Source organism: Monosiga brevicollis, genomic scaffold (assembly GCF_000002865.3).
Source record: "Monosiga brevicollis MX1 MONBRscaffold_5 genomic scaffold, whole genome shotgun sequence".
In the NCBI taxonomy this organism is placed as follows: domain Eukaryota; class Choanoflagellata; order Craspedida; family Salpingoecidae; genus Monosiga; species Monosiga brevicollis.
Window position 1 is genome coordinate 192,162 of NW_001865042.1, and position 14,825 is coordinate 206,986.

The following is a 14,825-nucleotide window of genomic DNA, read 5'->3' on the forward strand; positions in this document are numbered from 1 at the left end:
GCCTGCATCAAGGTGGGCGCTGCCCTTCGCCGAGCCGAAAAGGAGAAGCGCGACTACTACACCGGTTTCAACCATGGAAAAACTCTGATCGTCCCTGCGGCGATGACGACAACCGGTGGGTTCGCCTCCTCCTTTGTGGATCTGCTTGGTCAGCTCGCCCGCTGCGCCGAGGCCCGTGGTGTGTACCAGCCGGGGCTGGATGAGGCCTTTGTTCCTCGGTGGAAGGGTCGCTTTGCGGCGCTGGTCCATCAGATGAACGCTGACCACATCCAGCGCCACTTTGGCGGTGTCTGCCTGCGCTCGTCGTAGGTAGGCACCGTCTCGGGGGTCCCTCTGTGGGGATCCCTGTGTGCACCTGTTGCTCCCTAGGTGGTTCTCGTTGTGATCTTTTGATGGCTTGACTTGTATTTTTGTTTTAATTTTACTTTGATTTTTACTGTATTTGTGTGGTATTTTTGCTGAATTTTTGTAAAGTCCTTTGTATGATGACTTTTCTTTCTGTGGTCGGTTGCCTTTTCAACCCGACGCTGTCTCTTGTTGTATGTGAGCGTGCCGTGGTGTTCTTTATGTTCGTGCTGTGATGGCTTGTAGTTGTGAAATGTGTGACTCCCTTTTTGGGTGTCTTGTGTTTTAAATGGCCGTATCTCTGGTTATACTTAGTCGTTTTTCATGATTTTTGTTTCCTTGTGCGTGATTCTTCGCGCTTGTACTTTTCAGAATGATAGAAGCCGATGAAAATGTCTTGTTCTCTTGTGTTGTTTTGCGTGCCGTCGTGATTTTGATGTCGGGGTTGCACAGCTTTGCTTTCAGCTCTGAGGTTCAAACACCTAATTTATTATTATCATAAAAGCAACGATCAAGAACAATGGGGCGCAAGACACCATCAACATCAGTCACGAGCAAAGACACGGAGCCGACGGCTTCAGCAGCCGTCACGCCGTTGGCAGTCACAATGGTCTCAGAGCTTGGAGCAAGGTCACGAAATAAATCACGATCAACAAAAAAATGAGCAGTGGCACCACTGTCCACCAATGCACGATTGCTGGTGGCCAGGTTGGTGGCTGACAAACAAGTCAAGAACAACTCGTGGTGACGATAATGTGTTTGTGCGGGCGAATAATTCACAGCAGGAGCAGCGGGCAAATGGGAGGGGGGTGGAAGAGACAAGGTCGCGGTCATGACGGGGGCCGCAAACTGCTTGCCATTGTGCTTCTCGTGCGCGCGCTTCTTGCGGCACTGAGATGCATCGTGGCCATAGATGCGACAAAATTCACAGTTGGCATTGATGCGCTCACTCTACAACGCCAACGGTCAGATATAATATATCAGGTCAGAGCTGCCGCATCGACCTGCACTGCCGCAACCCCTTTCCCGGCGGTGCCTTGGGCCCAGCTCTGCCCGACCTGGGCATTGACGTGACTGTGCGCACAGCCCAACCCCTGACCACCTCGCAAGCCTGCATCAAGGTGGGCGTTGCCCTCCGCCGAGCCGAAAAGGAGAAGCGCGACTACTACACCGGTTTCAACCATGGAAAAACTCTGATCGTCCCTGCGGCGATGACGACAACCGGTGGGTTCGCCTCCTCCTTTGTGGATCTGCTTGGTCAGCTCGCCCGCTGCGCCGAGGCCCGTGGTGTGTACCAGCCGGGGCTGGATGAGGCCTTTGTTCCCCGGTGGAAGGGTCGCTTTGCGGCGCTGGTCCATCAGATGAACGCTGACCACATCCAGCGCCACTTTGGCGGTGTCTGCCTGCGCTCGTCGTAGGTAGGCACCGTCTCGGGGGTCCCTCTGTGGGGATCCCTGTGTGCACCTGTGGCTCCCAGGGTGGTTCTCGTTGTGTCTGTTGATGGCTTGACTTGTATTTTTGTTTTAATTTTGCTTTAATTTTTGCTGTATTTTGTGGTATTTCTGCTGAATTTTTGTAAGGTCCTTTGTATGATGCCTTTGTCTTCTGTGGTCGGTTGTTTTCTCAATCCGACGTTGTGTCTCGTTGGATGTGAGCGTGCCGTGGTGTTCATTGTGTTTGTGCTGTGATGGCTTATACTGATGTGTGACTGCCCTTCTGGGTGTCTTGTGTTTGAAATGGCCTTATCTCTGGTTATACTTGGTCGTTTTGTACGATTTTTGTTTCTATGTGCGTGATTCTTCGCGCTTGTACTTCTTGGCATGATAGAAGCCGATAAATGTAACTTGTTCTCTTGTGTTGTTTTGCGTGCCGTCGTGATTTTGATGTCGGGGTTGCACAGCTTTGCTTTCAGCTCTGAGGTTCAAACACCTAATTTATTTATTTGGGTGGGGCCCGTGGTGTATACCATGGCGACCACGGCTACGACCACGTCCACGACCGCGTCCGCGACCACGTCCACGGCCATGCCCGCGCCCGCGCCCTCCACCATGCTCAACAGCAAAGGCACCCTGTTTAGGTTCGGCGCGGGCACCAGCAGGCGTGAGTTTGTGCAGGTTAGCAGTCACCACCTCAAAGAACTTGCCCAAATCCCAAGACGGTTGATACAGGTTTGCAATCACGTCCCTGAGTTTCGAAGGCAGGCCATCAACCAGTTGGGCGATGACGAGTGTAGCCGAGTAGGCGCCCTCAATGCGAAGGGTGTCGACGGCGGCAGTGATGGAGGAGCGGTAGACAGGAAAGTCGTCGGCCGTGCGGATGCGTTGGTCGCGAAGAGCCTGAGAGGCTTGGGTAATGTCGTGACGAGTGGTCTGGAGGAAGAGGGCGCCCATCTGTTTGAACCAGGCGCCCAAGACGATGCGTTGGCGTGATTTTTCGCGCTGAAACCGAGAGGCAAGGTCACCTCTCAAGCACGGTAAGATCCAGTCAACCATGATGTCGTTGACGTAGATGAGGTAGTCCAGGTCGGAAGAAATGTCGCCATAAATATCCTGGATACCAGCGGCGGTGCAGCCCTCTAGATCGAGGGTGGCCATATGCAGCAAGGGCTCGGCTTGGAGAAGAACGAGGGCCGAGTTGACATTTTCTTTGAGGGAGTCAAGACCTTTCTTGCTGTCACCGCGATAGGACTCCCACTTTGTTGAGGTTTGGTAGGCTCGGTGCCAAACATGGTGGGGTGGTTGAGTCCGAGAGCCGGCCCGTGGTGGCGCATTGGTGCCAAAGGCAACACCAAATTGGGATGCATCTACTGCTTAATAATAAATTAGGTGTTTGAACCTCAGAGCCGAAAGCAAAGCTGTGCAACCCCGACATCAAAATCACGACGGCACGCAAAACAACACAAGAGAACAAGACACTTTCATCGGCTTCTATCATGCCGAGAAGTACAAGCGCGAAGAAGCACGCACAAGGAAACAAAAATCATGAAAAACGATTAGGTATAACCAGAGATACGGCCATTTAAAACACAAGACACCCAAAAAGGGAGTCACACATTTCACAACTACAAGCCATCACAGCACGAACATAAAGAACACCACGGCACGCTCACATACAACAAGAGACAGCGTCGGGTTGAAAAGGCAACCGACCACAGAAAGAAAAGTCATCATACAAAGGACTTTACAAAAATTCAGCAAAAATACCACACAAATACAGTAAAAATCAAAGTTTAAAACAAAAATACAAGTCAAGCCATCAAAAGATCACAACGAGAACCACCTAGGGAGCAACAGGTGCACACAGGGATCCCCACAGAGGGACCCCCGAGACGGTGCCTACCTACGACGAGCGCAGGCAGACACCGCCAAAGTGGCGCTGGATGTGGTCAGCGTTCATCTGATGGACCAGAGCCGCAAAGCGACCCTTCCACCGAGGAACAAAGGCCTCATCCAGCCCCGGCTGGTACACACCACGGGCCTCGGCGCAGCGGGCGAGCTGACCAAGCAGATCCACAAAGGAGGAGGCGAACCCACCGGTTGTCGTCATCGCCGCAGGGACGATCAGAGTTTTTCCATGGTTGAAACCGGTGTAGTAGTCGCGCTTCTCCTTTTCGGCTCGGCGAAGGGCAGCGCCCACCTTGATGCAGGCTTGCGAGGTGGTCGGGGGTTGGGCTGTGCGCACAGTCACGTCAATGCCCAGGTCGGGCAGAGCTGGGCCCAGTGCACCGCCGGGAAAGGGGTTGCGGCAGTGCAGGTCGATGCGGCAGCTCTGACCGTTGGCGTTGTAGCCAGACTTTTCCACCCAGACATGGCAGAGGGCAACATTTTGAAGAAAGAGTCTATTATTTTATTGGTTATGGTGCCGGGGCTGCATAGCTTTGCTTCCAGTTCTGAGGTTCAAACACCTATTCTGTGATCACTGCCCGTTGTTCAAGGGTCGCAGTGCGGACTTTGATCTATCAACGCATCAAGTGGAATTTGACACTGGCAGCTCATTTCCTGGGTATTCATCTGTTACTTCGAACCCCGTAGGAAAATATTGGTGCTCGGACGCCATGAGAGAGACCTAACATGCAAGTTAGCTATCTCAGAACGAACAAAGTGTCGGTGTTCCTCATCATTCGTTTTGCGCAAACACAGGGTGATGGTCTTTCGGATGGGTGCCGCCGAAAGTTGTGTGATTGACTTTTAGCGGTAAGGGAAAAAACTTAATCTCAAAGGACGTGAAATTCAGTCTCTTGAAAAAGACAACACAAACATGACATTGGGTGTTCGTTCACCAAGACGATTAGCATGCGACACGGTTGGTCAAAGCCGGAATTGGCACTGCCATCCTCTATCATGGCAAAAGCTGAAAAAGCCTACAAATACAAGCCTGTGGACGGGAAAAAAAAAGGGGGAATGCAATGAATGAGTATGTTCGCCAATTTCTAGAACCATACGCCCTTCAAAAGCCTCATGATAATCTTCAAAATGATCAGGACATGCCTTGAGGGAGATTTTCCGACTTGCGATAGAGAACGTTCTCCTTGGCCTTTTGAAAGTCCTCATTTGTCACCCGCATGCGCCGCTCACGCAAAGCAAGCAAACCAGCTTCAGTGCAGATGGCCTAGGGAAATCATAGGAAGAAAAAAAAAAAAAAAAAGCAAGAACAGGTGTCAGCATGAACATCCGTTGCGGCTGATCACAAAACACACTGTTAACCTGAACAGACCTTGACATCTGCGCCAGAAAGCTCGTCCTTGGACATGATCAAGTCTTCAAGGTTGACGTCGTCTGCGAGTGTCATGCGAGACGTGTGGATGTTGAAGATGCGGCGTTTCGTCTTCTCATCAGGGAGGGGAAATTCAATCTTCCGGTCAATACGCCCTACATTGCACAATAGTAACCACGTGTGAGAGAAGCAAGGGGCAAAGAAGTGTGTGGCAGAGAAGCCGGACGCTTCGACCAACCTGGGCGAATGAGAGCCGTATCGAGGCTATCAATTCGATTGGTCGCCATGATGACCTAGATTATTGACGATTGACAAAGAATGCACGTCGGCAAAGACATTTCGGGCACTCGAGGTTTCGTGTTGCATAGGCCAACGTACTTTGACATCGCCGCGACTATCGAAACCATCGAGGCGGGTCAGCAGCTCAAGCATGGTACGTTGGATTTCTCGCTCACCACCGCTGTTGGTGTCATACCTACAATGGAGTGTGAAAGCATGATCAGCTGAGCGGTCACGAACAGAACAGGAAGGAAAAGAAGAAGAAAAGGAAAAAAAAAAAAAAAAAAAAAAAAAAAAAAAAGCTTGCAGCGACGACGTTGGGATAATCATACCGCTTTGTGCCAATAGCATCAATCTCGTCGATGAAAACGATGGAAGGAGCATTCTCCTCGGCAACGCGAAAAAGTTCGCGGACCAGCTTGGGTCCTTCGCCACTGTATTTTTGGATGAGCTCCGAGCCGACAACACGCAGAAATGTGGCCGAGGTCTGATTGGCAACGGCTTTGGCCAAAAGGGTTTTGCCTGTGCCTGGGGGCCCGTACAAAATGACACCTTTTGGAGGTTTGATGCCCATTTCCTCGTAATACTCAGGATGTGTCAACGGCAGCTCAACTGATTCCTATAACGTTCACAATGGCAACATTTGTGGTATTCATAAAGCATAAGTGATGGGCCTAACAACCGTTCAATCTGGGTAGAAAGTGCGAAGGTGCCAGGAACATGCGAGGAGGCCGGTGCAGAACCTTGATCTCTTGAATTTGATCCTCAAGGCCTCCGATATCTGCATATGACTCAGTTGGAGCCTTGTCCAGCTTCATGACGTTGACCATGGGGTCAGCATCATCATCCAAGATTCCCACAACGGCATGGTTCTACAGTTCAAAAGCGGGGCACACATGAATGCTTGCGTTGACTGCCAAGCACAGCCACCCCCACCTTTTTTTCCCCTTAGTCTGCTCAGATCCCAAATACGTCAGAGTGCCATACCTTGTTATGCAAGAGCACAGTGGAACCGGGCTCAAGCTCATCCTTGTCAACAAATGATGCAATCAGGGCGTAGTGCTCGGGACCATGAGGGGTGGAAACGATCGCATGGTGCTCGTCAATAATCTCTTCGAGATTGCCCACTTGAAGAGGGGTGCCGCGCAGCTCTTCAAGCTTGGTACGCTCCTGCTCGGCCTGCTCCTCACGGGGTTTGAGACGCTCCTGGTTCTGGATGAACTCTTCCTCAAGGATGAGAAAGTCGCGAATGCGCTCTTGCTTTAGCAGACGCAGACGACAACGCGCATGGGGCGTGACTTTTGGGAGCTTGCTTGCTACATCTGGCCCTCGGCGCTGTCGGATTCAAACGAGGCAAATAAGCCGCAAGTTTGTTGGCGTGAACTTCACGGCCCAAATGGAAAGATATCTGATGCGAGCGGCGTAGCCTCTGACCTGACGACGACGACCCGTGCGAGTGGTGACGGCGTGGTCAGGCTTTTTCTATGCTCCCCAACGATGTTTTACGTCAGCGAAACCCCACGAAAGATTGCATGAGCATCAGGCAGAACAGCGACGCCTGTTGACCGGAAGTGCCTCCACCGTTCTGCAAAGTGAAAATATTGGAGCCCAGCTCTTCATCGCCAGCCCAACAACAGCGCACAAAACACTTACATCTTTGTCGGCGCCATTGCCGTTGCCGTTGTTGCCCTGACATGGAATAAATCATGAGGGGTGCACCGCGGTGAGAAAACACGACAAACAAAACGTAGTGCCCACTGCATGGCGTGCGGCGCCCTTTCACGAACCGACGGCGGTTGGGACATGTTGAAGATTCACTGAGAGCGAGTGGCTTGACTACGCGAAGCCAACCCAGTGGCATCCACAACCGCGCGCATCAAACGGGGAAAGAGATGAGATATGAACCGTCAAAACAGGCTGTCCAAGCAAGCCCCGCCTTCTCTTCCTGCCTCATGCCCAGCAAGGAGCGACGCGACTGCCGTTTCTGGTCTCTCACCACGTCACTTGCAAACAAAGAGCTCGAAAAATGTGTGTGTGTGTGTGTGTGTGTGTTCAGTGACTTTTCCTTCACTTGAATTACACTTTGACACACTTGAGTAAATTGACGAAAGCAGTGAGGTTGTCCATATTATTCTGCAATACCCTCTCTAAGTTCATACGATTGGTTCTAGGAGGATGCAACAGCGTCCGATGCCAGGAAGAGGGTACCGCCGGGCAGAGCGAGGCGTCGAAAGGGCGCACTCGTGTCCAAGGGCACAAGTGCCACATCTGACCCAGCGGTTGCGAATGGGCAATCATGTCAGACATGGGCAAGGTGATGTAGTTTGGCACGGCGCAAGCAACACATTTATTATACCTTGAAGATCGGTGCTGCCACGACCAAGCTTGGCGATTGAGGCCAGCGCAATCTGCTCGTGGTGGTTTTCCACGTAGGATTGGAGCTGACGTCGAACTTCTGACGCGTCCAAAGAGCCAGTTCGAATGCGGCTTATCACATCCAGGCGCGTCGGTGCCTTGTCAGGGGCAACATTCACGCGAGGGACACCCTCGGGATCTAGAAAGGGCTCGACATTGGGGCTACTTGTTTGGGGGAGAATGAGTTGGCTGTCTGTTCTGCGGCAGTTCTAGCACATCTGTAATGTCTTGCATTGTTCGGATGTTGGCACACACACACGCCTCGCATTGCCTGTCCCAGAACGTACCGCTCTTGCAGAATCGAGACTAAAGATGTGCACACTGCTGGTGCATACTTGAGCAAGTTTGCTCGTCGCTCTGCCAGCGCCTATGTTCGCACCAATTGGGGAGGAAAAGTCGTGAGTGAGTGAGTGTGTGTGTGTGTGTGTGTGTGTGTGTGTGTGTGTGTGTGTGTGTGTGTGTGTGTGTGTGTGTGTGTGTGTGCACGCGCGCAGGCGTGTTTGAGAAGCCAGGTATCGAGGCAACGGAAGTCGATCCAAAACCTTGTCGTCGCGCTGCTTGGCAATTTTTGTCTTGAGTTGGCTGCAACACTGCTGAAGAGCATTCTTCGGACGGTAACCAACCAAATGCATTGTACAGAAGCGTGTGGTCAGCTGACTGGGCCTACTACACGAAAAAAAAAAAAAAAAAGCCGCGCACTCACTTTGACGTCCTTCTTGATGGCTGGAATATCATCCGTGATGAATTCCTTGCCCGTGCCCTACGTCAAGACACCCAAGGGATGAGGCCTTGCTGGAGACGACATGATGACGGCACCGCACTCTGGAAGTTGACGCACTTTGAACGGAATCTTGGTGCTGACAATGCTGACAAAGACGCCGATCTTGTCAGTCGATTTGTTCAGTTTGTAGTATCCCCAGCTGCGTGAGATGGCCGGCATCCGTGTGCACGGGCATAGTGCGACACGCGTATCGCGTGGGTCAAAAAAGCAAAGACACACAATCAGAGTAAAGTTGATATCGCACGAAACTGACTTGAGTTCGTGGGCAGACTTGGTAATGACATCGGATCGCTCCTCAAAAATTAGAGGAATGCGGTTGGCAAACCTTGCACGCAACAAAGAAATTTGTCCCAGCCGCCAACAGGCAGATTCGAGTTCGTGAGAAGCTCGCTTTTTGGAGCGGCGAGGTACATGTGGGGGTATTGTGGGCAAGGCATACCGAAAAACGTTAATGCCGGGCGTCACAGTGCGGCCGCCTAGGCTGACCGCCGCTTCCACCACAAAGGGGTGGCCTTGGTACACGGATGCAGGCTGAACGTAAGTGGCAATCAGATCCGGTTTGAGCTCCTGCCCACAATCGGAACAAGCACCCAAACGAGAAAGCAAGTTGTTAGGCTTGAATCCATGGTTGTTTGAAGGAGGGTGGCCCGATGCGAGCAGAAGGGCTGATGCATTCATACCTTCATGATGCCAAGATACATGTTGTACGTTCCTGCAGGCGAAAGGGCATCCTTGGACGGTGATCGCCAGCCTACAAGCAGGCCCGAGTGCCAGATATTAGCCGCGAGGACAGGCACAAGCAGATCTCCCATCATGATTTGGCACGGCGAGATTCTTGCTGAACATACTGCGCTGCTTGGCCGTCAAATAGCTGACAAGATGCTGGACCTGGTGCTTGTTCTGGGTACACGGGGCAATACCACAGTTATCAATCACCTCATGAGCAAAAAGCCCGACATGCATGGGTCACGAGCTTGGGCGACCGAGGGATGATTTTCTCCTCAAAAGCACCAACCAGGCTTCCAGCCAGCATGTCTTCATCAAATTGAGGACCCAGACCAGCGATGGTCGCACGCGCTTCCTTGTCATTGATTTGGGCAAACGCCGTCTATTAACATCAATGCCGTTAGAAGGGCTGAACGTGGTGGGTTCTGGAAACGTGAGGATCCTGGCGCGAAGCGAACCTTGAGAAATTTGAGCAAAGGTTTGTGCCCAAAGTGGCGTATCAGGTTTTCCACACCGACGAGATCAACGCTGGAGGGGTGGGGCTGAATGGCCCGAGGCAGCTCTACGATAATGTGGTGGGTTTGTGAGAGCATCGGCACACACACAAACACACACACACACACACACACACACACACACACACACACACACACACACACACACACACACACACACACACACACACACACACACACACACACACACACACACACACACACACACACACACACACACACACACACACACACACACAAAGAAACTTACCGGGCGTGACTTGAGATCGTCGAGGGTAAAGAACTTTCATGTTCAACTGCTTGGCGCGAACAGGGTCCGTGTCGGTGTACTGCAGCAAAAACTCGGCGTACGGCGTAATAACAGCAAGCCGACGCATGTACTTGATGATGTTCCAACGATACGCGCCGTGTCCTTCATGGTCCCACCAGTCAAGGCAAGGCGGTGTGAATGTGTGCCGGTGACTTTATCGAGCTGACAGTGTTTGATGAGCGGCCGTACCATCGGACCAATTGCCTTGGATGACAACGGCGATGCAGGTACCATGCCACCCAGCTGGCAAGACATGTGGCTCCACGCCCTCACAGCCCGCCATGATGCGCGTGTTGATGGATGATTGCGCCACGTCGCAAGTGCCATCATTTGGAATCCGTTCGTGAACTTGAATCTATGCACTCGTGTCCGTTGAGGGGTTGCAATAGACGCATACACACGCGCGCGCATGGGCGCACCGCAACAAACCTTGGGCTCGTTGAGATGCAAATCGATGTCCAGAACGCAGTGAGATATGCTCTGGGAATCAGGGCGCGCCGAGTAGACCTCAAGGGCAATTCCAGACGTCATTTTGGCCCAGATCAAAGCCTGCCGCCATACGAATCGAGTGGAATCAAAAAGCAGAACGTCCAGACTTAAGTTGGACCGTGGCGTAAGCTCGACGGTGAGGAATGCACCAGCGCACCATCTTTGCTCCAAGACCAAAGCGGCCACGAGCTTGCTTGAGAGTATACTTGGTACCCGATAGCACTAAAGATCAGTGTGGAGGAAAGTGGGGCGGTGTCAGCCATAAAAGATGACGAGTGCAGCTCATCAGCAGCAGCAGCATCAAGCAGGTCACCTACCTTTGGCCAGCATGCCAGGAATGTCTTTGTGGGGCATTCCCATGCCGTTGTCCTGAACATTTCCCCATTGCCGTCAGTATCACAGCAGTTGCCATTGTCAGGTTCATACATTAAAGGAAAGACCACCACATCACATGACAATCAAGGACTGGCAGGAAGCAGCGTCATTGACTTGAGCAAAGGTCTCGACACGGCTCACCTGCACCATGACTTGGTAGTAGGCACGTTCTTCGCTTTTGGCTCCCTTGGCCTTGGCCTTTTTCTCCTTGGGTTGGCCATCATCGCCAGTGTTCTGTGCGGGTGATGGTACCGTGCTTGCTTGGGACGCCAACAAAGCCTCCTCCTCAGCTTTGCGCCTTTTGTGTCCATAGCTAGGAGGCAAGGAGGAGGATCAGCGAGGGTTCGCCGCCGATGCGATCAAAGCTCCTACGACGTTGCAAGACTGAAGGAACGTACAGATCGCTAATGGCGTGATTGGGCACGCGAGTCACTGTCACGGCAATTGACGGCAAAAGGCGAATCTCCTCAGCAGCATCCAGGCCGTTCTCCACAAATTCACGAATCGTGGTATACAAGCTTTTGCCTGGCTATCAGATGCGGTTCCACAGCCGTTGAGTGCTCGAAAACAACAACATCGAATCCAGACTCACCAGCGATGGCGATATTGAGTGCTAAAGCTTTCAGCTCTTTCTGGCTTTTGGCCAGCAAGCGCCACTCACGTTGTCAAATCCAGCAATGCTCTTGTTCTCGGCAAAGAACTCGGCGGGTGAGCGGGACTGAAGGGTCGGCGCGCTGGCAGCCGCTTTGGCAGCCGATTTGCGCTTGGTCGACATCCTCTTTCGCAACCCCAGCAACACCTACAGCCAAACACCCCTGAATCCCATCAAACAACCCAACGGATCGTATCCCTCCGCTTCACTGTCCAAGGCGGCGCATAAAACTGTGCAAACGCCACCACCGCCACCGCCACCACCAGCTGATGCTTTGTAACGGTCAGTAGTGCTAATTTTGAATCTACTCCTTGGAAGTGTTTGTCATCATTTTCTTTGTGTCGACACAGCAAAACAAACAGAAAAATTCGATGCAGGTTCCTTCGTTTCAAATGAAAGTTGTCTGTCTTTTTCTGCTACGTGTGGTAGTTCTTTCCGCCCTCTTCTCTCTTCTTCTCTTTATCTATCCCTTCTTCTCTTTCTCTCTTCTCTCTTTCTCTCTCTCTCTCTCTTTTTTTTTTTCTGCTTGCTCTCTGATCTGATCTTTTGAGGCAAAGAGGGAGGGGCGGGCGAGGCGGTGGGCTGGCTGTGTCGTCCGGCTGTTAATGCAGCAAAGGCCCACGGGTCTTGTCTTTGGATTGTGGGGTGAAGCTTATGCTGGCAAGGAGCAGCGGACGTCTCGAAGGGTGTCGCCACTGATGCCACACCAGTGACATGGCCTCGCTCTTTACCTCGTTGACCATGATGTTGGAGGATGCGGATCGACGAGCTGCGCATGCGATGGAAGAGGCCGAGCGACAAGCTCGGCGTCGCAAGATCAAGGACCGTGCACTCGCTGGAAATCCACTCTCATCGGGCGAGTCGGGCGACGATGAGGAGAGTCAGCAACCCCACGAAGAGCCCGATGCCAGCGCAGCTGAACCGACACATGGCTCGACCGCACAGGGTGAGGCTCAACGGACACCGTCAACCACAGCACCAACCTTGAACCTGGATTCACCAGAGTCCCCAGCTCGATCAAAGTCGGTCACTGCGGATGATAGCAGAGAGCTGGCAGGGCTTCGGGCTGAAAATGAAATGCTGCAGCGCGAACTGCGGGCGTTGGAGGCCGAAATTGCCACGAGTGAATCGCGACATGCAGCTTCTCAAAACACCATCGGTGATTTGCGCCGGCAGCTCGAGCAAACGGAACAACGCATGAAGGATCTACGGCGCCAGCGGCATGACGGCGATCAATCGACTGAGCAGCTGCGAGCTGACCTGCGCCACGCACAGGATGAGATTGAGCAGATGCGCAATCAGCTGCAGACGGCTGAACGATCTTACGAGCATCTGCGCCGCAGCATGCGCTCGCAAGAGGACGCGCATCGCGTAGCCGTCGACTCATTTAACAGTGAAATTGCTCACTTGCAACACAAGTTGGAGCAATCCCAGGCTCCAGCGAATCAAACCGACCTCAACTCTGAAGCGTCCACAGATGCGCCCGCGGCTTCATCCTTGCTTCAGCAAGCTCAGCAAGAGCTAGAAGCGCGCGTGCAAGAACTTGAGCAGGAATTGCAGCAAACACGAGGTAAAGTATCCTCACAGCCAGAGCCCTTGCCTTGGGGCACATTCATTTCGCCTCTGAATAGTGGTTGGCTGCCTGTTCTTTCCCTCGGTCTTCCGTTTTCCCAGGCCAACTCGTGGCAGCTCAACGGCAACAACAAGCCTCTCAAGCCGAGCTGGCTGAAGCCCAGCGTGAGTTTGATGACTACAAAACCAAGGCCCAACGCATTCTCCAGGTATGTAGGCGTTTGCGTAGCTGCAGGCAAGGCGTGAATCTCAACACGGCTGGGCACACGTTGCTTCCTTAGGCGAAAGAGAAACAGTTGCAGGAGCGTACCGCAGATAACAGCATGCTGGACATGTCCTCGGCCCTCACACAATCAAGTCTCAACCGAGAGGAAGAGTTGCGCCGTCTTCGCGACGAGCTTCATGAGGCAGAAGCCATGCGTCTCGAGTATGAACGAACCATTGAGGTGAGCCCATCCCGCTCCAATGTCGCCAAAGCACCCGGTATTGGCTCGGCAAGGCCGCCATGTGACCGTGCCTTCTTTTCTATCGTGGTAGGAGCTGCAACAACAGCAGGAGACGGACGCAGACATGGCCAGCCAGCATTTTCAAGACCTTGAAGCGGCCCTCGCTACCAGCCGACTCGAACTAGGTGCAGCCACCGAACAATTCGAGCGACGAGTTCGTGCCTTGGAGCAGGAGCGGGACACTCTCATCCGAGAGAAGCAACAGCACCAAAGCCAGGTTCAAGAGCTTGAGGGAGCTCTCGATCAACACCGGACGCGCCTTCGTGAAGCCGCAGCCACTGAGCATCAAGCCACGATGGCTTCAGAAGCGGGCAGCCACGTTGCTGAGCTAACGCGGCAACTTGTTGCTAAGCAAGGACAACTGGAGGAACTGCGCAAGGACCTGAGCATGGCCCGCCTTGAAGTGGACGAGGAGCGGCGCAAAGCTCAGATGGCTACCAAGCTGGCGCAGGATCGAGCAGCCAACATGGCCCAATGGGAAGAGAGTAGGTTTGAATTTGGCCCCGTCACCTTGCTGGGATTCCTGTCCACTGACATGCAATTGCGCCTTCTTGGCACGGCTCGCTCGATGCAGCAATGCAGATGGAGCCGCTCATGCAACGGGATATGCTGCGCAACGCGCACGTCAGCGAGATGGAGCGACGCTTGCAGTCGGCCGTGTCGCACCTGGATGCCATGAGGTGTGTGTGTGTGTGTGTGTGCGCGCGCGCTCTCTCTCTCTCTCTCTTTTTGGACTTGCATCTGCGCGATAAACACACCTTTGGAAACCTCCATGAATGAGAAACGCGCTGCCACCTCCCTTCCCTGTCTAACTTGGCTACATTTGCATGTATGGCTTGATTTTTTAAGCATCCGAATCGGCTTGTTCTTGCGGCGCTATCCCATTGCCCGCCTCCTTGTTATGGTCTATATGGTGAGTCGTGCCAACTAATTGGTCTTCTTGCGCTTGCGCGTTCTCGTGTTTCATTTACGACGACCTGGCTGCCCTTTTGCAGATTTTACTGCATCTTTGGGTCATGATTGTCCTCCTGACATATCAACCAGAGATGCACAACGATCACCCATCATCCCAATTTCATCCGCAGCATCCGTAGAGATGCATGATTCACGTCGGCAAGCGAGTCGTCTGCTTCGTATGGATATTATG

The 14,825-nt window shown here is 52.8% G+C and overlaps 5 protein-coding genes across 5 annotated transcripts; 2 read left to right on the top strand and 3 right to left on the bottom strand.

Annotated features, from left to right (window-relative positions):
• Nucleotides 1-102: 102 nt before the first annotated feature.
• Nucleotides 103-1,763, top strand: MONBRDRAFT_6622 (uncharacterized protein; the record flags this gene model as incomplete). The annotated part of the gene is made up of 2 exons (XM_001744022.1): nucleotides 103-305; nucleotides 1,316-1,763. 2 exons carry the CDS (start codon nucleotides 103-105, stop codon nucleotides 1,761-1,763), a joined length of 651 nt encoding a protein of 216 aa, XP_001744074.1.
• Nucleotides 1,764-2,279: 516 nt separating this feature from the next.
• MONBRDRAFT_23781 (uncharacterized protein) lies at nucleotides 2,280-4,183 on the bottom strand (the record flags this gene model as incomplete). Its single annotated transcript, XM_001744207.1, has 2 exons — nucleotides 2,280-3,148; nucleotides 3,816-4,183. Coding segments are annotated over 2 exons (1,236 nt in total), but the record flags the coding sequence as incomplete, so codon positions are not given.
• A 638-nt stretch (nucleotides 4,184-4,821) lies between these two features.
• MONBRDRAFT_23782 (uncharacterized protein) lies at nucleotides 4,822-7,291 on the bottom strand (the record flags this gene model as incomplete). The annotated part of the gene is made up of 8 exons (XM_001744208.1): nucleotides 4,822-4,953; nucleotides 5,059-5,213; nucleotides 5,297-5,351; nucleotides 5,437-5,533; nucleotides 5,670-5,956; nucleotides 6,081-6,209; nucleotides 6,325-6,653; nucleotides 7,243-7,291. The coding sequence occupies 8 exons, from the start codon at nucleotides 7,289-7,291 to the stop codon at nucleotides 4,822-4,824; spliced, it is 1,233 nt and encodes a 410-aa protein (XP_001744260.1).
• A 670-nt stretch (nucleotides 7,292-7,961) lies between these two features.
• MONBRDRAFT_15735 (uncharacterized protein) lies at nucleotides 7,962-11,723 on the bottom strand (the record flags this gene model as incomplete). The annotated part of the gene is made up of 16 exons (XM_001744209.1): nucleotides 7,962-8,357; nucleotides 8,456-8,512; nucleotides 8,591-8,672; nucleotides 8,778-8,858; nucleotides 8,973-9,100; nucleotides 9,214-9,284; nucleotides 9,491-9,641; nucleotides 9,718-9,821; nucleotides 10,025-10,186; nucleotides 10,274-10,352; nucleotides 10,514-10,633; nucleotides 10,731-10,795; nucleotides 10,891-10,942; nucleotides 11,090-11,238; nucleotides 11,321-11,477; nucleotides 11,610-11,723. 16 exons carry the CDS (start codon nucleotides 11,721-11,723, stop codon nucleotides 7,962-7,964), a joined length of 1,968 nt encoding a protein of 655 aa, XP_001744261.1.
• A 591-nt stretch (nucleotides 11,724-12,314) lies between these two features.
• MONBRDRAFT_23784 (uncharacterized protein) lies at nucleotides 12,315-14,458 on the top strand (the record flags this gene model as incomplete). The annotated part of the gene is made up of 5 exons (XM_001744023.1): nucleotides 12,315-13,170; nucleotides 13,275-13,381; nucleotides 13,454-13,618; nucleotides 13,710-14,163; nucleotides 14,253-14,458. The coding sequence occupies 5 exons, from the start codon at nucleotides 12,315-12,317 to the stop codon at nucleotides 14,456-14,458; spliced, it is 1,788 nt and encodes a 595-aa protein (XP_001744075.1).
• Between the last annotated feature and the right edge of the window lie 367 nt (nucleotides 14,459-14,825).